Here is a 20,799-nt window from a genome sequence, read left to right on the forward strand (position 1 = left end):
CAGAGAAATATCTACTGAGTGTTGCAGTGATGAAAGTCAGAATTTCTCTCCTAGCCTTTACCCTCAATATCAGTTTTCCCTTCTGCTTCCATCAGCTTCAGTGTTTCCAGCCCTGTGGAGCTATTCCTGTGCACAAATAAACAGCACCATTGCTGCTGTGAGAGAGGACAGTGGCAACGTGTTCCTTTTTGTGTAAGCTGGAATTGGCATCACATATGAATGAGGAATATGTGCTGGCCCTGACAACCAAATTGGGCTGAAATATCTTTATATTAGGGCTGTGCTACATAGGGAAGAGATTGTGAGGAACTGGGCACGATTTCTGCAGCACTGTGATGCCAGTCAAACTGGGAAAGGTGTGTGTGTGCTCAGTCCTGGACACCCCTGGCTTGAGGACACATCCTCTGGGTCACCTGTTTAGAGTGGAAGGAGTTGCTGAAGCAGAAGGAAAGGAAGATGGGAGGCCTGGAGGGGAGGTGGAAGCCATGGGGGAGCCAGACAAGGTAAATGTGGCAGCTGCTGAAGGAAAGAGAAGATGAAAGGGAAAAGAAGAGTGAAGAACAAAGCAGAAATGTCAAGGAAAGGTGGCGAGGGGAGACAGGAGTTGAAGGTGCTAAAATTAGATGGAGAACGGGGACAGGGGGAGCTGCTCTGGTGCTCTCCTCTTAGACGAAATTCCCACTGAAGCTGCTGTCAAATCTGGCCTGGGGACAGGAGAACTGGAGTCCAGATTGGAAAGCAATGGGAAAGGGAGGGGGGAAGGTGTCCCTGCAGGTCTGCAGCACCCCAGCTGATCAGAGAGGATTTCCCTGGCCCCAGGGGAGCCAGCCCTGCTGCCCTTGGGACACACCAGCCACTGTACACTAAACGTCTTGTGTTTGTGAGGCTGCACCCTGTTTAACTGTTTCAAACCAATTTTTGCAGGTGATTCCTAATTATATGCTGCTAGTCGCAGCCCACAAAAAGACAATGAAACCCTTGCCATCAATTAAATGTAATTTCTGCATGCTGAGTTGGAATCAAGGAAGGCAAAAGATGAAGTCACCATATTTTCCTCTGGAAGCAGCTATGGGAGCCAACTCTGGAAACCTCTCAGGTCCTGGGCAAAACCAAGTAAGATCAGCTAGCCCTGAACTAGGGGTAAGAAATGTTTTCTATTTGTTTTCTGGTGTGTGCAGCTCTGAAGGGTATAGAAGGCCCTTCTGACTATTCTGAAGACCTGAAGGCATGTGCTCAAGGAAGAGATGTAGGGCTGAAATCATCCAGCCATGAAATTTGTAAGTAAATGGGTACTTAAAGAATAAAACAATTTGACAAAAGCATGGAAAATGAGGCCCAAGGACACTGCCTCTTTAAATGCTGTTAAGTAGTGGTAAGATAATATAATATAAACATGTTTTTCTTCCATTTGCAAGGATGTATGTTTACCTTCTCTTGTATTAGCTGCTGTGTGTTTTAAGTGTTCTTACAGATGCTATGTATACAGTGAGTAACAGTGGAAGAACTTGAACATCAGTGGGTTTCAAACAAAAATCCCCTCCTGACCCCTTGTTTCTCTCAGCAAAGCAGAGAGCTCTGTTCCCAAGGTTGTCAGAATAACTAAACCATGTAGTTTTAGGCCAGTTTGTCCATGGTGGTCTGATGGCTGTGGTGTGCTTGTGCACACAACCCTTCAAATTAATTCATCTAGGAAAGGAAAGCCGATAGTCCACTCCCCAAACAGTGCTCATGAGAGAAGTCGAGCCTTTGACACGTTACTGCTTTATTTCACCCAGCAACACCTCTATTAAAAACTCTCTGCAGTATTTCTGTGGCGAGGCGAGCCAGCCAGCAGCAGGGGAAGAGACAGTGCTGTGTTGAGGTAAAACCTTCCTGCCCAGACGGAGAGCGTGAGTGCCGAGGTGCTGCACGTGCAGCACGGCACAGCTGGGGTGGGGATCCCACACCTACAGCCCCGTCCTACACGGGAGACCCCATCCCTGCAAGGACCACCTGCCTGGGGGGTGTGGGCAGCTGTGCAGAGCAGGGATGTGCACTGGTGGCACTGGTGCCCTGGGAGAGGTGGGCATGCAGGGTGGGCACTGGGTGTGCAAGGCGGGCATTGGGTGCTGTCACGGAATCACAGAATTGTTCAGGTTGGGAAAGACCTCTAAGATCATCAAGTCCAGCTGTTAACTCAGCCCAGCCGAGTCCACCTCGAAACCGTGCTCCTAAGTGCCACATCCACACGTCTTTCAAGTACCTCCAGGGATGGTGACTCCCCCACTGCCCTGGGCAGTCTGTTCCAGCCCTCACCTCTCAGTGAAGAAGTATTTCCTAATAACCTCAACCTCCCCTGGCGCAACTTGGGGCCGTTTCCTCCTGCCCTATCGCTTGTTACCTGGGAGAAGAGACCGACCCCTACCTGGCTACGAGCTCCTTTCAGAGAGTTGTAAAAGCCATAAAGTCACCCTTGCCTCGCCTTTTCTGCGGGCTGACCAGCCCCAGCTCCATCAGCTGCTCCTCCTCAGTCTGCTGCTCTCCATGTGGGGCTCTTTCCCTCCCCTGCCCGCCTCTGCACCAGGCGCGGTTCCCTGCCCGGACAGCGGGGCTGGCGGTGCGGGGGAGCCGAGCGCTGTCCGCCGCCCCGCGGAGCGCCGGGACTCACACCGATAATAAAAATATCAGGGGTATAATGGTTTGGGGAAGCGGATCTCGGTGCCTGCGGAGCCGGGGCCGGGCCGGCGCTGCCGCAGCGCCCGGGGCCGATCGGGGCAGCCCTGCCGCGGCTGCGGGACCGGGGGGCGGTGCGGGGCGGTTCGGCTTGTGCAGCCCCCTCCCTCCCTCCCATCTCCCCTCCTTCTCTCGCCTCTCTCCTCCCCTCTCCTCTCCCTCCTCCCATGCCAACCTGCTGCCGCCTTTGTCAGCGCAGCCCGGCGCTATGGCATCCTGCTGGGGCTTCAGGCTCGGGCTCTTCCTCCTCCTGCTCCTGCTCCTGGCCGGGAAGCGGCTGCTGCAGCGGCAGATGCAGCCGTGACGGCCGCGCTCCCCGCGCCGGAGGCAGGCGGAGCCCGCAGGTGAGCCCCGGGTGCGGAGGGTGCGCAGGGGTGGGCTGGGGGACAGGGGTGCCGAGGACAAACCCCCCCCCGCTCTCCGGCCCCAGGGATGCGCTGGACACCCGGGGGTGCGGGGGGCACCGGCTTCCCCCGTCGGGCCGGGAGAAGGAGGAGTAAGTGCAGGTAAAGGATTTCTCAGCCCCTGTGGTCCCCACCGCTGCCCCGGGGTCCTGCCTCCTTGTTACGCTCTCTAGGAAAGGGGGTACTCCAAAATCGTGAAACTCTGTCTGGGACTTTGGCAGCTCCACTTCAGTCCCTCACATCTGGATCTGCCCAGAGCAAGTGGGTGACCCTTGGGCTGAGTCCAAGGGACCCCAAACGGAGTGTGGAGGGATGGGGATCGGGGAAGCTGGACCCGCCAGGGCAAGAGAGCAGTGAGGTCTGGGGTGGCAGTGAGATTGTTATAGGTTTGCTGTGCAAAGATCCAGGTTGCCCACAGATGGGATGAATGGCTCACATTTAATTCAATTAGACTTTTTTGTGTCTGTCTGTCAGTGTTTTTAATGGTGCCTCCTTATACAAAAATTCCAGTAAAAATGTGGCTCGGTGTACTCTAATAATATATTGGGAGGACAGTGTTTGTGTGTGTCTGTATGGGCCAAGAGTTGGCAAAGAATAACCAAGAGTATATGATGCAATAATAATTCAAGTAATTTATTTCAGTTTTAGAGTGATTGTTTGCACTTTCCCAGATCGTAGAGATACCTTAATCTGGATTGCATAACTGAACCATGCAAATATTCAGCCCAATGTTACTGTGCAAGAAAAATCAATGGCAGACCCTGTTCCACTTGAGCTCTGGCACGGCCGTGAGGGTCCACTGCTTTTATCCACCAGTTCCCTTAATTTATGCGCTCAGATCCTTTAAAAACCGCTGAATTCTGGGGTGTTGGGAAGCTGAAGTGTTGTGCAGAGTCCTTTTACAGCAGAGCCTGCCTCTGTTAAGACGCTGCGTTTGTAAAGCGCGGTTTTCCAGGGCTCATTCACACAAGATAAGAGCCAGAAAATCGCAACTTCTTCCAGCGCTGTTCCCAGCGACCCCCGGTGACCGCGGGGGAGGTTGGCAGTGGGATGCTCGGGAGGATGCGGAGTGTGCATCGCTCCCGTGCCCGGCAGCAGCGAGCCGCGGGCGGGAGCGGTGCCCGGCTCCGTGAGCTCCGGCATGCAGGTGTTCATCCCCTTCGGCTGCAAAGGGGTGAATGAAAACCACAGCGGCGAGGCAGAGGGAGAGCCAGCACCCACCGCCCCCTGCCCAGGGACTGAGCCCACCCTGCTCCTCGCAGCCCTGGAGACAGTCCGGAGGACACAGCCTGTGCCGGACCGGGCAGGAGGACTTTTCTCTTCAATGAAAGGTGGAGAAGAGCAGTTGCCATTGTGCTGGCAGGGCTCCAAAGTGCGTGTTTTAGTTTTCTTTTTAATGAGCAGCAGAAGGCTGGAGGGAGGAGGAGAAAGGTGTGCAGAAACAGGCATTGTTTCCCCGAGTGCCAGCTCCAGTGCCTGTGTGCAGTGGAAGCCAGATGGGGCTCGAGGTCCCCATTCCTTCATCAGAAATTTCTTAATGTTTTGGCAAAGAAATGGATTTATGAGTGTGGGAGAAAACAAAAACTGAATTCTGTCTGGATGGGTTACATTTCATGTGAGGCAAGTGTTGCCTGCCTTGTTTTATAGTATCTGGTGTTGGGAAGACAGGCTGAATGATTTATGAGCAGAAGTTAATAGTAAAACAGCAGATCACTGGCTCTGTATTAATGTTGTGCTGTGCTGAAGTGGCTGGCTCTTTCTGAGGGAATTTATGCAAGGATCACTCGCTGTCTGCCATTGCTGTAGTGGCATTCTAGGGTGGCCCCTTAGTCACCGTGGGGGGAACAAAACAAGGCTGCTGTTTCCCTTTTGGCTGGCAAATCAAAGGGAGAGGGGAAATGGTGACTCCAGCAGTCACATCTGTGCGTTACCTGCACCTGCTGTGGATATTGGGAAATGGGGAGAGCAAATGTCAGTGGCACAAAGAGCAGGGAAGGAAATGAAGGAGGAAATAAGGGAGGAGGACAATGTGGTCTGTCTGCCAGTGGCCATGATTCAGACTCGTGCAGGGCACCTTGCCACTCTGCAGCTGCTCAGGGAAGTTGAGGGGACTGTCTTTTGAATCCTGTGCTGGGGTTTGTCTGCTCCAATGTGTGCTGCCCTTAGACCACTTGGCAGGGCAGGGTTTGGGCTGAAGGAGTCACAGGAAAGCAACGAGGGCAACTGGAAAGCAGAATTAATTTAATGAATTTCTGTGGATGGCAAATTTATAGGGTAGTCATGAGGTGAGGGGACCACCCCCACCCCACTGTGATTTGAGAGATGGCGAGGATGGGAAGTGCATTCTGGCTTTTCTGCAAGGAAGCAAGATGCATGGAAGAGTCTGCAGGTTCCCATGGGCTGGAGAGCCACAGGGGAGAGGTTTCATGGAAGCTTGGCTCCTAAAGACACCAGAAAATAGAACAGTATATTCCCTTTATGCAGCAGAAAGCTCCACTGGGGATGGGGGTTGCAATTGTAATATTCTTGGACTTCTCCAGAGGCTGAGACAGTGGGTTAGTGGTAAGATGAGAGCTCAGTTCATTGCTCCTGGTGCAGGGCAAGAAGACATCGATTTGTGGTAAATGTGGAGCTCATCTGCGTGCAAGGAGAGCCAGCCCCCATCGACTGGCTGTGCAATATGATGCTCTGCAAGTCCGTGCTGGGATATAATTGTGCTATTAGAGCAGCAAATGTCAGATCTCGGGAAGCTGAGTCAAAGCTACCCTTCCAGTGTTAACATAACAAAACCATTAAGAATGAAATGTTAAGTGTCTCCTTTGGTCAGAGATGGTCTTGGTGAAGATAAATAAGCCAGATCCCATCCCTTTGTCTGGGGAGCTCCTTGTGCCTGGGACCAGAGTCAGTTGGAGGGGGGCTCTGGGGGGGTGTGTGGCTGCTGGCAGTGAGTGTAAGGCACGAGGACATTGGTGGAATTGAGGCCATCTGAGGAGACCCTGTGCTGCTGCTCTTGCTGTGGGTACTTCCATTCTCTTTGCTGCTTTTGACTGAATCATGACCCTGTACCCTCTTTGAAAGACCTTCCTGTGCTGATTTCAGAGCTCTGCATTTTTGTGCCTCATCTAGGTCTATTCTGGTCCTGCTTTGAGAGATACTGAATGAACGTGGACATAATGCTGAGATGGTGCATGGCCAAGTGTTGGCACCCGGGCTGTGGCAGCTCCTGGGCTGGCCTGCCAAGAAGCACCTGTCTTTGTCGCAGGCTGTTAGGAGGCTTGACAACAGACAGAGGAGCTTAATGTGCCACTGAAAATTTTGGCACCAGGTTTTACAGCCCTGAACCAGGAAACAAGATTCCAAAGCCCTTATATATTATCCTTATGGGGTAGTGCATCCTGTTCTTCACAACCCCAATCTGTTGATGCTCCACTAGCAGCAATGGATGCTCTGGCACAAGGGAGCACCAATTTCCACACTCAGGCTGAAGCCCAGAGATATCTTTCACACCTAAAATGCTCTCACACCAAAAAGCTGTTTGTGAACAGCCAAGGGGTGAAGAGGAAATTATTCCAGCTCCTAGCTAGCCTTCTTTTCCTCAAGACCTATATCTGAGTTTGCAACCTGTCTTTTCAATTTCTACCTCCTGTAGCTGAGTCTCAGTTGAACTGGCTGAATTCCCACCTGAGCAGGTTCAGCTCTCTCTTGGTCACCCTTGTCTCAAAGCCTCTGCCACCTCCCTGACCTCTCACTGCTTTATAGCTGACTGTCAGCTGCCAGCCTTGGATCTGGAAGCACAGGGGGATGTGCCTTACTTGCATATCGATTGGGGTCCCCAAAGCAAGAGTCCTGGTTGGTGCTAAGTAAAAGCAGCATGAGATTAGGGGTATGCAGCAGGGCTTCCACTCAAATCACTGAGCTTGTCATCACTCAGCAGCCTTGCAAATCAGGCTGCACCCGAGTTTTACCAGATTCATAGTGTTCAGAAACCCAAATTGAAGTTAAAACCTCTGATGATGCTAAGAATGGCTTGGTGCAAAGCAAAAATTTTTAAGAAGCTGTACCTAGGCTATCCTCACTGGGATGAGAGAGTAAAGACAGAAAGGTGAGGAACAGAATGGGTTGACACTTTTCGAAAGTACATTAGTGCAAACTGGCTACTTGGGTGTTTTACAGGAGTGTGAGTGGGGAGAAGGCAGGGCAGCACAGGGTATGCATCAGGCTGTGAAAATGTATATCCAGGTGAGGGGTTTGCAAGAAGCTGTGAATTTACAAATAGGAGGAGATAGTTGCTTTTGCTGGTATCAGCCTGGAGGTGACAAAAAGACATGTTTTCACTCCAGTCCCAAGTGGCAGATTTATAACATGCAGAAAATTGACTTGCAATGCCAGTCCCCTGGCAGTTGGGAATGTCTCTGAGCTCCACATGTGAAGTTTATTCTGTGAGGACTTGGTAGCCTTGGTGGTAACTAGCAGAGTTTGGACCTAGCATGAGAGCATCATTAGTGGTGAAATGTCAGAGAAATACAAAGGCAGGCTGTGAAAGAGGCTGTGCCTCCAAGCACACACTGCTGAGAGCAAAAGGATACAAGCACCCTGCTCCAGCCTTTTGCATTACTTCTTGGAGCTGAGCACAGAGCAGTAAAACTTGTTTTCTCTTTTGTCAGCTGGCAGAAGAGTTGTGCTGCTATGCATAATACAGGAGCTTTAAAAGCAAACATGCATGCAGCAGAGGTGTTGGAAAATCCCTGTAGCCATTGCTCTCTGAGAATTGTGTTTACAACCACAGAAATACATTCACAGTGCTCTGCTCAGCTCCTGATCACATGCAGTAGAAAGATGTTATTTAAATAAGCAACTGAGTTAATATGGGGACTTGTTTCATGTTCTTTTGGGTAGCTGTTATGAAAACTGAAGTACTCTGGCTTCTGATACTGATAGCAATCACTGATGTGTAATGTCAGGGCAGGAGATGAAACAGGAGCCATGGATTCTGGAGTGGTGCTCAGGAGTCCTGAGGCTTTTGACCAGAAGGTGCCTTTTAGAATGAGTAATAACAAACCTTGCAATGTTCTTGTTCAAGTTCAGTACTTTGCCATTTGGGTGGATATTCTGCACTTGATGGAGGAGAGGGCAGTTCCAGGGGTCATCTAAGGGTGGGAGTGAGTGGGGGAAGATAACATACCTTTTTAGGAATGACAAAAGTCCTCTCTGTTTCCCATCAGTAACAATAACAAAGACAGAGTGACCAAACATAGCAATTGGCAGACTGCATCATCCTGTGCTCTGTCTTTCCTAGTAGCCAGCAGCAGAGACACTGACAAGGATATTCACAATACATGGATGAAAAATCATCAACATCCTTTCCTAATCCATAATAGCTAAAGGTTGGTTTCAATTCTGAAAGTGCAGGGGTTTATATTCTCCCCAAGATGTTTGCTAGTGTTAGCTGTGCTTGTTCAAGCTATTCCTGTTATCCACATAAATGTGAAGCTTTTGCTCTTCACCTCTGCCCTGTCATTTTGGGATGATGAATGGAAATGCACTCCTAGGCTTCACTGGGAGCACATCACTGAAGAGGATGTTCTTTGTCCTTGATATTTCTCTGTCTTCAAATCCAACCTGATTGGCAGCCAGCCCTCTAGCATCTGCTGGATTGGTTTCAAGGTTCAGTAGGATTTTCTTTTTAACTCCTTCCATTCTTTGCTACATTTTGGACTTAAAAGCTGGAACAGGGCCCACATAGACTTTTCACGTGGGACCTGGCAACTTTTCCATTCCTGAGCCTTATTCTTAAGAAAATGTATTTCTGGAAAAAATATGTTCAAGTATCCAAAGGAGATAATTCAGAGTAGAGGAGAAAATAATGTTTTAAAGTAAGCAAGATGGTAATTATGTTCTCAGATAACTTATAAAAACATATAAAAAGTTTATTGTCAGAAAATCTTCCTCAGAGCCATTTGCATTCAGATATGAGAACCACATGTCATGGTGCTGTGGAACAGCCCTGATTAGGCTGGGACTGGAATTATTGCAGACAATTTGATCCTCAAACTGTGCTTTGAACCTCTCATAAGTTGGTAAGAAATTCTATGATAGTCCCACAGAAAGCAGGCTGGGATTGTCTATCTGCCATTAGTTCAGCCTCTCCAAAGCTTCTGCTGTTTATTTGCCTGGTTGCTTTAGTAGACATTGGCATAAAGGAGCCTTCTCAGATAAAATCCTGATTCCATTTAACTGTTGATTTATTGGATGCTAGGATTGCAGCCTGAAGTTCAGAGCATGAGGGTGGGTTATAAAAGCAAGCCCTGGATGGAATATTAGGGAGCCAGGCCCCATCTCTGGCTGAGTTGCAAGGCCCTGGGTATTATCTATCAGTGACTTACAATCTTTTTTGTGTTGCTGTAGAAGTGGAACACGGTTTCCAGGCTGAACGACAAAATACGCTTAAGCCATGGAATCCAGCCAGGAATCCTCACTCTTCCTGGTGAAGATATTGGAGGAGCTGGACACAAAGCAGAATACTGTTTCTTACCAGGATCTCTGCAAGTCCCTGTGTGCAAGGTTTGATTTATCCCAGTTGGCCAAGCTCAGAAGTGTGCTGTTTTACACTGCTTGCCTGGATCCTAATTTCCCAGCGACTTTGTTCAAAGACAAAATGAGATGCACTGTAAACAATCAGCAATCAAAGAAAATCATGGTTGCAGCAGATATAGTAACAATATTCAACCTCATACAAATGAACGGGGGAGTGGCCAAGGAGAAGCTTCCAGTTGCAAGGCACAAAGTGAAGAAGAAGGAGTCCTTTGAGTCCTGCAGGTCTGACACAGAGATCTGCAATATAGCAGACTGTGTGCCTGACTGTGTGCCTGACTGTGAGCTCAACGACCAGGACTTTACCCGGGGCTTTCCAGTCAGAAGGTCTTCAAAATGCAGAAAGATGGACTGCAAAGACTGCCAGCAGTTCGTCCCCTCATCAGAACCCAACTTCTTGCTTGGTGTTAGTAAGGACATGAAGGGCCGGGCTGCCTCTCTGGACAGGCTGCAGGCACTGGCGTCCTACTCCATCGCCACGTCCCCACCATGTGAGATGCAGAGCACCTACTTCCCCATGAACATTGAAAATGAATCTATTTCAGACCAGGATTCCTTGCCTATAAGTGCAGGCATAAAAGAAACTTTCATTTCAAATGACGAGCCATTCATGATGCAGTCGTGTGTCCAGAAAAGAAATATATTCAAAGAAGATTTTCATAATCTGATTACAATATCTCCCAACTTAATACCATCCAACAAAACGCCAGAAGATGGACACAGAGAGCCTCAGAACAGGAAAGAAAGCTCTAAGCAGACTTTCTTCAACCACAGCTTTGAAATGCCATACAGCAACCAGTACTTGAATCCAATTTATTCTCCTATACCAGACAAAAGGCGAGCAAAACATGAAAGTTTAGATGATCTGCAAGCTTCAACATATTTTGGCCCAACTACTGTTCTTGGCCCACAGGAAACTAAAAAGTGGAGTGGAAAGCCAACCAAGCAAACTGCCTGGCCAGCTAAAAGCTGGAGTTTAAATACTGAGGAGGTTCCTGACTTTGAACGCTCATTTTTTAATAGGAAGCAGTCTGAAGAGAAACCACGATACCAGAGTTCGAGCAACCCATCTGCAAACTTTCCTTCGGTTGAAAGGCATCAGTCCTACCTAAATGCAAAGGATCAGCAACCAATTATGCAGGCAAACTATGCTGTGAAACCCAATGGGCATAAAGCTAAGGAAATTCCTTCCATTCTAGATGTGGAGAAACATGAGCCAGTCAAAAAGTTTAAGGATAAAAGCATTAACTGTACTTCTGTCCAGATCGTGAGCATTGACAGGACCATGAGCGTTGGGACACAAACGGAGCAGCAGGTCCTGGACCACAAGAAATGCAAAGATCTGTGTGCAGCAGGCCAGGGCAAGTACGGCGAGCGGCACTCGCTGAAGCACTCGGATGACGACTCTGAAATCGTGAGCGATGACATCAGTGACATTTTCCGGTTTTTGGATGACATGAGCATCAGCGGCTCCACGGGAGTGATGCAGTCCTCGTGCTACAACAGCACTGGCTCCTTGTCTCAGGTGCATAAATCAGACTGTGAGAGCTCACCTGAGCACAATTTGACTAAGATCTCCAACGGGAGCGGCTGTAACAAACTGGATAAAGTGGTCAGGGCAGATGTCAGTAACACAGATGATGAGCTGAAGACAAGTGTCTGCAAATTAGTCTTGAGGATTGGTGAAATAGAGAAGAAACTGGAATCTCTCTCAGGTGTCCGAGAAGAAATCTCTCAAGTCCTGGGAAAATTAAGCAAGCTGGATCAAAAAATCCAGCAGCCAGAGAAGGTCAGCGTGCAAATAGATCTCAACTCTTTGACAAGCGATGCCGCGTCAGATGAGAGCAACTCCCCGCAGATATTCCAGTGCCACAATACTCCTCACGGAGGCAAACTGGAGAATAATCCAGAATGGTGCTGTTCAGATGCCAGTGGAAGTAATAGCGAGAGTCTTCGAGTAAAGGCCTTAAAAAAAAGTTTGTTTACTAGGAGATCATCAAGATCGTTAACAGAAGAAAATAGTGCAACTGAATCCAAAATAGCAAGTATTTCAAACTCTCCCCGAGACTGGAGAGCTATTACTTACACCAACCAAGTTGGCATCACAGAGGAGGAGATGAAAGAGAGAGATGGAGGAGAAAATAAGGACTGGCACAGGAAATCTAAAGAGGTAATTTCAACTTTAGCTGACATAATAAATACTTTAAAATAATGTGGTTATGAATGTCGTTTATAGTCATCACAAGCCTTGGGGTATGACAACACTTTGCCCTGCCATGATAGGCCTGCCTTTATTGTTATCATAATAGAGTGATTTTGTACCTGTAGGTTCTTGCTTATGAGCTGCAAAATGGCCAAGTTGCTTCTTAAAAGCTTTGCTTTTCTGGAAAGGGAGAGTGGTAATGCGGGTGCCATGTTGGGAAGGTTATGGTATTCATCATCTGTAGCAATATAAGGAGGCCTGGTAATTACCTTGGAGAAAAGGATGTGGAGAAAACTGAAATTATTTAGTGATTGTTTTAGAAGGGATATTTTGAAATTGAATTTTTGATGGCTTTTATTGGAGAAGTATGTACATATTTAAAAGCCAACAAAATAGGTTCAGGGATTCAAATCCCTCAAGGAAAATACCCTTCTATGTGTACTGTGAGATGCTCATTGTAGTTGTGTTCTCTCACAGTTTCATGGTCTTTTAAATGAGTCTTAGACCTCCTGTTATGGAATTGCAGTGTAGCTGTGCTCTTGGGTTGGCTGGGTAGAAAAACTCTGCTCATTCTCCCAGCAGGTTCCCTGTGCCCCCTTCACTGCCCCCATGGATTTCTGGCTGCCCCTGTGCAGGTCTCTGGGTGCTGCTCTGTTGAAACTGCACAGGGTGGGTGCTTGTTTCTGTTTGGGGAGGGCTCCTGCAGCCCCTTGTCAATTGTGACCACACAACAGGCATGCTGTGCCTCCTTATAATGGGTGTGAGGGCAGAGAAGGGTTGAGAAGAGAGAGGAAGAGGTTTGATGGAAATGAATGTGGTTGGATGAACAAGAAAGTGCAAACCATGGTTTATTGCTAGACTGCAGAGGGGGAAGAAGGCCATCCTCAGACAGCCCAAACCTTGGCTTCTCTGTACACTGCTTTGCTTAGGATGACATTCAGTGGCCTGTGGCTGACACTGGATGGTACCATGGATTCTGCAGTGTCAGGTTGGGGGCATCCCTCAAGAATACTTCATGTTAGAATTTGATCTGGAAACAGAAACGTGGAAGCCTGTTTGTGTCTCTCAGCTTTTGCAGATCAGCTGGGCTTCTCTGGATGTCAGGGCCATTTTCAAAATAGTTTTTTGATATCTGGAGACCACAAACCCTAAATTTCTTCTACTGCATCAGCATTGTGATCATGGTATAGTGAACATGGAGTTGTGTCTCTAAAATACTTCATACCTCTGTGGTTTGTTTGTGAGAAGAAGGTGGGCAAATGGATGAAGGCCATCCAAAATCTTTATCCCAGCTGGTCTATTTTTTATCACATGGTGCTTCTGAAAGGAATATCTCTGTCTTTGGTGTTTAACTCCCTCATAGTCTTGTTTTTTCTCTCAAATTCTTTTAAACCCCATTGCAGGCAGACAGGCAATACGAAATCCCACAGCCACATAGACTCTCTAAACAGCCAAAAGATGCTTTCTTGATTGAACAAGTCTTTAGTCCTCATCCCTACCCTGCATCTCTCAAGTCACACATGAAAAGCAACCCTCTCTACACAGACATGAGGCTGACAGAGCTGGCTGAAGTGAAACGTGCCCAGCCATCGTGGACCATAGAGGAGTACACGAGGAATTCGGGGGATAAAGGCAAGATTGCAGCCTTGGATCTACAGGTGAGTCTCATTTGTTTAATTTGAATGGCTTGGTTTCAAATGGATGTTGCCAGAATATGCATTTAAGAAGGGATTTGGATAGCTCAGGAAGGAGCTGTGGATTGTTGAGCCTCTAATCTTGCTGATCCCTATCCATCCCGGCCAGGGACACTGAAGAATGTGAGTGTTTCATTGCTGAATGGTGATCCTTGACAGGTTGATGCTTCCAGCTTATTCTGCAATGGAGAGATGTCTTCTAAGCCATTGTGGCTTTAGTAGCTCTAAAGAAGAGTTGGGGAATAAGGGAGTGTGGAGGTGAACTGGTCCCTCACTGCAGCAAGGCAGAGTGGTGCAGGAGCTGGGACTGCTGTCTTTTCCTCTGTCTTTGTTCTCTCTGAATTATTTACAGGGAATTGAAGTGTTAGGGTTGGTTGCTTTTTTCCCCATTTTACTAGGAACATGAGACATTAAATGCTTGTAGAAGATGTTCAATATCACGACTGGTTTTGAAATGTGTCACTGTTGAAGCTTTGAAGTGGTTGTTGGAAACCAGCCAGGCAACTAATGGTGTGTCTAGTTTGCATTGTGGTTCAGCTCATAGGTGTGCAGGCTCTTGTGCAACAAGCAGAGGAGACAAATTCAAATTTTGCATTTACATTCTCCCAAAACAAAACCACAAACCTGAAATAAAATGAGCACCCCCACTGGACACCCTGTGTAGTCTGATAAACCACAACACATCTTTTAGGAAGGAAGATATCTGAGCAGAGGTTTAAAGAGGAAACCTGAAGAATGACATGCAAAAGGCATAAAGACTGAAGAAATGTTGCATTTCTTGGTCTCAAAACCCAAATGTGTTGCACAATAAGGTCCACACCGATGTGCAAATAACTGTGTATCATTCATGTGCACTTTGATAGTAGAATGTATGACCAGTGTTGGGGTCTGGTGCTGAGCTCAGGCATTTGGGGCAGCAATCTGTGGGGTGCAGCCATGCTCAGGGAGGAAGTCTCCTTGTCTCCACAGCTTGTCTGCCAGGGAAGGTGACGTGGAAGAGTCTGAGACTTTGCTGCTCCATGCTAGTCCTCATGGCTCAGTGCTGAGGAACCTGAGCCAGCTCCAAACCCATCAGACTAATCCCAAGGAAAGCAGCAGGGTGCTGTGCCTCAGGATCCTGAGCTGGCTGATTTGGATTTGGAACCCACACAGTGCTGTAGTGCAACTCCTTTGAGTGTGCAGGAATTTGTGCACAACAATTTCACCTCCTTGCTTGGCTCATGCAAACTTCCCTGTCCTCACCAGCCCATGCTCCTTGCTGTGGCCAAAGTGCACTCAGAGAGAAACCAAGCAGCACAGGGAGCAGGCTGCATTTTGCCTCAGCTCCCTGCTGCTTTTTTGGGTCTTAAAGGCTTTAGAGGGCTCACCAAATACCTAACCCTGGCATTGCAGGCTGTATGCTGGAGTAAGAATAGGCTGGAAGAAGTTCCTCTGCAGCAAGCAGTCAGAAAGCATCACTTACCTGCTGTGTGAGGCAATAAGGGAGGTGATATTTGGAAGCAAAGCCCCTCTGGGAGAAGCGTTCTCCATCTGCTCCTCATTGGGCTGTTGTGTTCTCTGTAAGCAGCTCTGCAAGACTGTGAGCAAACCAGAGAAATCGGCTTATTGCCATCATTTATCTTTAGGATAAAGGTGGTAGAAGTTTACTTGTTTGATTCTCTCCCTCCAAAAAGACTGTCAGAATTGCATCTGCCCTGCAAAGCCCATGTCTAGACTTTATGATGGAGCTTACTGACAAACGTAAAAAATAGACACAGACTGATGAGTGGGCTTTTTTTCCCAGTGATTAAGTTTATTAGAACTGAAAGTAAATACATTATGCCTTAATGAACATTCCTACGTCTGGCAATGAAATGGGAAAGGAAGCTGATTAACAGTAATGGGCCTTTTTAATAATGCATCTTCCTTCTGAAGTAGTTAAAAGGTCAATGCCAAGGCAGACAGGTCCAAAACAGCAATTTCCTTGAAGCACAGTATGCCTGTCTTTGGGGTTTTTCTACTTTTGTTTACTTAAAATTTCTCCTGGAGTCTGACAAGTCCATTGGGTTTTCCTCCAAAAGGAGAAATTGCAAAACTAGTCAGGCCCAAAGCTTGTCCCAGGTGTGGGCTCTGTGTGAAATTCATTGCTTTGCTCTGTGTATGATGATCCACTGGGATGAAACAGTATCAGGCTGTTTTCTGATGCCTTTAGAGATGAGATTGCTGCCTTTTTTCACAAGGCTGAAATAGGTCATTCAAAGCTCTAAAGATGGAATCACAGACGTGCCTGATGGCCTCTGTTTCAGCATCCTAACACTGTCATAGAGGTGTGCATTAAATGATCATTAAACCATTGCTCAATTTTCATTGCTCATTTCTGAGATAGCTATAAGATTGCTTCTTTTAGCCATTCTTTACATAAAACAAATGCTGCTATCAGGCAAAACAAAGTTTCAGCCAGTAGCTCATGGCCACAAAATCTGAATTAGTCAATTAAAGGCTTACTCAAATCCTTCTCAGGTCAGCTGGAGTTTCTTCGCAGGGTCCAACAAGCTTTGGATCAGGACTGTTACAAGCACAGAATGGTGTGTGTTAGTGTATTCTCACTGTAATATTTTCATATGGAATCTTTTTCATTAAAAAAAAAAGAAATAGGATTCGGAGCCTCAAATAAAGGTGACAGGTTTGAGGAAATGCTGTCATTTTTCAAAATTTTCTTTTTGCTTCATTGCTTTCTGCTAAGTTCAATATAATGCAAAGTGTTTGGGTTTCCCCAGTTTTCCCCTTATTTTCCTCTAACACAGAGATTAAAAGGGAAAAAACAAGCAAGGTTAAAATGGAAAGCATTAAGAGCTCATGAATACTTAGGAATAAAAAGCTGTAAGATATAAAAAAATAAGTAATTCAGGTGGAAATAATGATAAAGTTCTGCAGGTTTCCTGTGTCCCTAGGCAGTGCCATTCCAGAGCAGGGGTCTGTAAATTGCCCCCAAAGCAGGGCTGGGTAATCATGCCCTACAAGCAAGTCATGATACCAAAATTAGGGTTAGCTTTATAAAATGTAGTGCATGAGGAGCATATATTAAGAACCTTTCTTATCAGCTGAGTTTTAATTATTTAAAAATTATTAACAGTAACAGGCCAGCACTTGCTGATGCCTCTGCTGTCGAGCAGATTAAAGGGATCTTATTCAAATGCCATCTGAGATGATGAAGTTTCTGGTAAATCAGAGGTGTGTGAGGGATTTTGGAGCAGAATCTTACTGTTGCAGGAATCTATTTTTTGCAGTATTTTGTTATCACTTTTGTCAGCTTTATAGAATTGGGACCAGGAGATGAAGGGGTGTGAGGAGTGGCAAGAACCCACTTTATCCTGACAGCAGATCCAGGCACGTCTGCTTTGTTTATTAACAGCAGACCCCAGACGATTAACCACTGTTTCCTTCAAATTTTTAGACTCAAGAATCTTTAAACCCAAACAACTTAGAGTACTGGATGGAAGACATTTACACTCCAGGCTACGATTCCTTGCTGAAACGGAAAGAAGCCGAGTTCAGGAGGGCCAAGGTGTGCAAGATCGTGGCGCTGGTCGCGGCGGCCGCCTGCACCGTCATCCTGGTCATTGTGGTTCCCATCTGCACCATGAAATCCTGAGCCTGGCACACACCTGCCACTCCCAGCCACCTGTGGCTCGGGCAGCTCACGCTGCGTGTCAAGTGCTGCTGGCAAAACTGTGAGGAGCTCGCTGAGGAACAATGTACTGAGGGTGTCCTGGTGGAGAGTGCTGTTAATGAAGTCTAGAATGACTAGAGATGCATTTTTGGAAAAGTCCTATTTTAAATGACAGACTGTGTGGTAGAGTTAATGGGAACTCGGTTCGATTTTTACGCATTTTTAAAAGTGCAATATGGTTTTTTTCCTAAAGGAATGATAAAATGTTTTACAGAATCAGAGACTGATGAGAATCCAGGCAAAAGAGGAAGGTTGTCTGAGCTATGTTGCATTTAAAAGAGATATGGGTACATGGAGGTAGCACTGTATAGAAGGGAATGTTCTATATGCATTACATCAGGGAGCTAGGGAAGTCTCAACAGCTCTCTACAATGTAGAAAACTCTGAATGTATTGTATTTATTTTATAGTATTTATGTATTTCATGATCATTTGTTTGAAAGCAGACTGTGTAGCTGTGAACAGAGTTCATGCCTATGTTCAGATTAAAAAGGGCTCTTTGTATTTGGTCTTGCCCTAAGACCCACTCTACCATCACTGACTAGTTAGTTAAGTGCAATGTGCTGCAGACCAAAAAGATTATGTTTTAAAACAATCACATGAGATTTTAGTTACTTCTGTTGAATAACATTTGCATAGAGCTGGCAAACTTGGCTTGCCAAAAGGGTATTCTTTACCTCTGCAGACAGTGAAATTGTCTCAGTTTCACTCCTGCCAGCAAGCAAAGCTGGCAAATCAAAGCAACACTGTTAAAGTACTGGAAATGTAATCTGAACAGTTACTTTTCTTTTTTTTTTCCCCCACAAAGTCTTTGTGCCTTTTTTTAGACGGTAGGCTAAATAGAACTGTTTAATTTTTTGCTACTTTAAGCCCATAACATAAATCACAGCATAATGGGTACTAATGGAGGTCCTTTCCCCACAAGCCTTCTATACAGTTCTGAGTGCTCCTCAAGCAGCAAGGCTGGTGGTTTCTGAGCACTTATATTAAGGGCACAATTTCTCAGCACTGGTAGAAACTTGCTGCTGATGCAATGCATTCAGCACAGGGAGATCTTTTACTTCCCTCTTGCTAATGCACTTAAGAATGATGGTTGAATCTGCTGGACAGCAAGCAGTCTGTATCCCATGGGAAATGTCCATTTGATGCTTTATCCCAAATGCAAATAGCAGGTTCGATGGAATTCTCAAGCTAGGACAGAAATTGCCTGTCATGGTTAGTGAAAGCAAGAACCCAGACAGTATTACTCTTCTGTCAAGTACAGAAAAAAAAAAGAAAAAAAGTATTATCAGGAAATAATGTGATCTTGCTGGTCCTCTAAGGGAAAGTAGATTCTTTTAGTGAATGTTCTTTAGGTAGGGTAATTTGGTTTCTTCAGAAGCAGCCTCCCTACACAATGACACAGCAGCTAAGAAAGCACTGGATGCTCTTTCCTCTGGCTCTCTGGGATGTGCTGTACTCATTGTTTGTTTCTGACTGGTTTATAAAAAGTATTGAGGGAAGGGTGTGTGGGAGGTGAAGGCTTTGTTGTGACTTTAGGTGTGTGTCAGTTCTTTCCTGCAGCTGGAATGCTGTTTGTGCTGCTCACGTGCTGTGCTCTATTTAGGGATAGGTGATTCCTGAGACTGTTGATCTATCAGAAAAATAAATGTAAGCACAGGGTTGGATGTCCCATCAGCAAATAGAGAACAAGAATAGGCCCACAAACAAAACCTGTGCCTGCCTGGCCTGAATCCTGACCCAAATTCTGTGGCTTTGCCCCATTCTTTATACCAAGATAATTTCTCTTTTCTCCCAGATGCTGCAGGATGGAGTCACAGCAGGGAGGGAGCAATTCACACTGTCTATTTTAAGCTGCCTTTGGTTGTGGTGTGATTCAGAGCACCTGAGTAGAGGAGCTCAGGACCCATGTGTAGTAAATATAGGTAGGTAGAGAAACCTCTGGGGTCAGTTCAGAGCTGCCAGCAAGATATCTAATATTAGACATGTGAAAAACACTCTGGAGGACACTGCTCTGCAGTTTACCTCATGCACAATTTTGGTAGATTGTATATGTAGAAAAACCTCTTCCTGGTTTCAGGGAATGTCTGGCTCTCCTCCTAGGCTGATGGAGGAGTGGTGTGGCCCTGTGGGGCACAGTGCCAATCCCCCACCTGCCCACACCAGTGGCAAGACCCTTGGAGGGGCAGGGTGAATGGGACAGACCCCCTGCCTTCTCCAGCCCCTCTTGCTCTGCCATGAATAGTCTGGCCCTGCTGTCCCCAGCCCCAAATCAGCAGCAGGGCATCTCAGCAATCTGATTTTAGAAAATATCAACCCAAGGGGAGGTAGGAGATGGGTATAGAGGGTGTTACTGATCACAGGGTTTGTCTGTGCAACTCATCCAGCTGGCACCAGATGAGTCTTCTAATGAAATCCAAAATCCTGGGAAGGCTTTGCAGGCTGTGGAGCTGTGGGTGATGTGAGGCTGGCCCAACCCAGGCACTCAGCATCCCAAGATCCATGCTGCTTCCTAATTTATTGAGGTGCTTTTGCCCATCCCTACTTTGCACAAGCAGCCAGTGGCACCCACTCCATTGTCAGTGGTTTCCTTACACAGGCTGTGGTTTGTCATGGATTCCCTCCTGGGGCTCCATTCATCTCCTGCAGTCTCTGGAAGCATTTCCATGGTGCCAGGAGCTGAGGGGAGCTGGGAGAGCAGAGCCTGACTCCCTGCTGCTGTGTGAGCCTCTGCCTTGCTGTCTCCTCCACTCCCTGGCTGCCTCTGGCAGCTCCCTGGCACCACTGGGATGTGCATCCCAAGCCATTCCCAGTGGGATTTGCATCTGGCACAGAGCCCTTCTTACAACAGGCGGGTGGATGGAGCAAAGGGATGCTGCTGCTGGAGGAGAGCAGCCAGGGAAGGAGGAAACCTGCACAGAGTCTACAAACTAGGTGAAATCCTGGCATATTAACCTGCAAGAATATTGTGATCCACCTTGTGAACCAGTTACCAACTACAATACACTGTATACTATATGATAGACTTTTGTATAAAAAAAAAAAAAAGAAACTAAAGCTATAGGTACATTGTAATCCTTGGTGTGATTGAAAAAGTGTCCTAGATTGTATTACTTAATTAAAATTATGATGAGCATATTGAACTGTTTTTCGTATTTATGCCTTATAAACTTGATATATTACACATGATAAAATGAAACTGCAAGAACTGTAAGAGAAGATATTCCATTTTGGGGGCAAATTCCATTTTGCTTTTCCTAAAAAAAAGAGTGCTGCTTTAAATGAGTTTAATAAATCATGTGTGCAGAAGAGCAAGAGTAGGATATGTCCCCAAATGACTTTTTAGTCTTTTTTTTTTTTTTTTTTTTTTTTTAAATGGGGCTTTGGTTAATGTACTATGTAATAATTTTATTTTATAATGTTACTGTACAATGTTGCCTTTTGGTTCATTTAAATATAACACCAAATAAACTTGAAAATTACAGTG

At 46.6% G+C, this 20,799-nt stretch overlaps 1 protein-coding gene across 2 annotated transcripts; it reads left to right on the top strand.

Moving 5' to 3' along the window:
* The first annotated feature begins 2,879 nt into the window (after positions 1–2,879).
* MINAR1 (membrane integral NOTCH2 associated receptor 1) lies at positions 2,880–20,799 on the top strand. 2 transcript variants are annotated; one of them, XM_079317981.1, is made up of 4 exons: positions 2,880–3,056; positions 9,522–11,877; positions 13,314–13,568; positions 17,038–20,799. In XM_079317981.1, the coding sequence occupies exons 2-4, from the start codon at positions 9,568–9,570 to the stop codon at positions 17,233–17,235; spliced, it is 2,763 nt and encodes a 920-aa protein (XP_079174107.1). In that variant the 5' UTR covers positions 2,880–3,056; positions 9,522–9,567; the 3' UTR covers positions 17,236–20,799. The 2 variants fall into 2 exon arrangements, with proteins under 2 accessions (XP_079174107.1, XP_079174108.1); XM_079317982.1 differs by lacking the exon at positions 17,038–20,799 and having other exon boundaries at positions 2,886–3,056; positions 13,274–13,475.

Source organism: Erithacus rubecula (assembly GCF_903797595.1).
Source record: "Erithacus rubecula genome assembly, chromosome: 14".
In the NCBI taxonomy this organism is placed as follows: Eukaryota; Metazoa; Chordata; class Aves; order Passeriformes; family Muscicapidae; genus Erithacus; species Erithacus rubecula.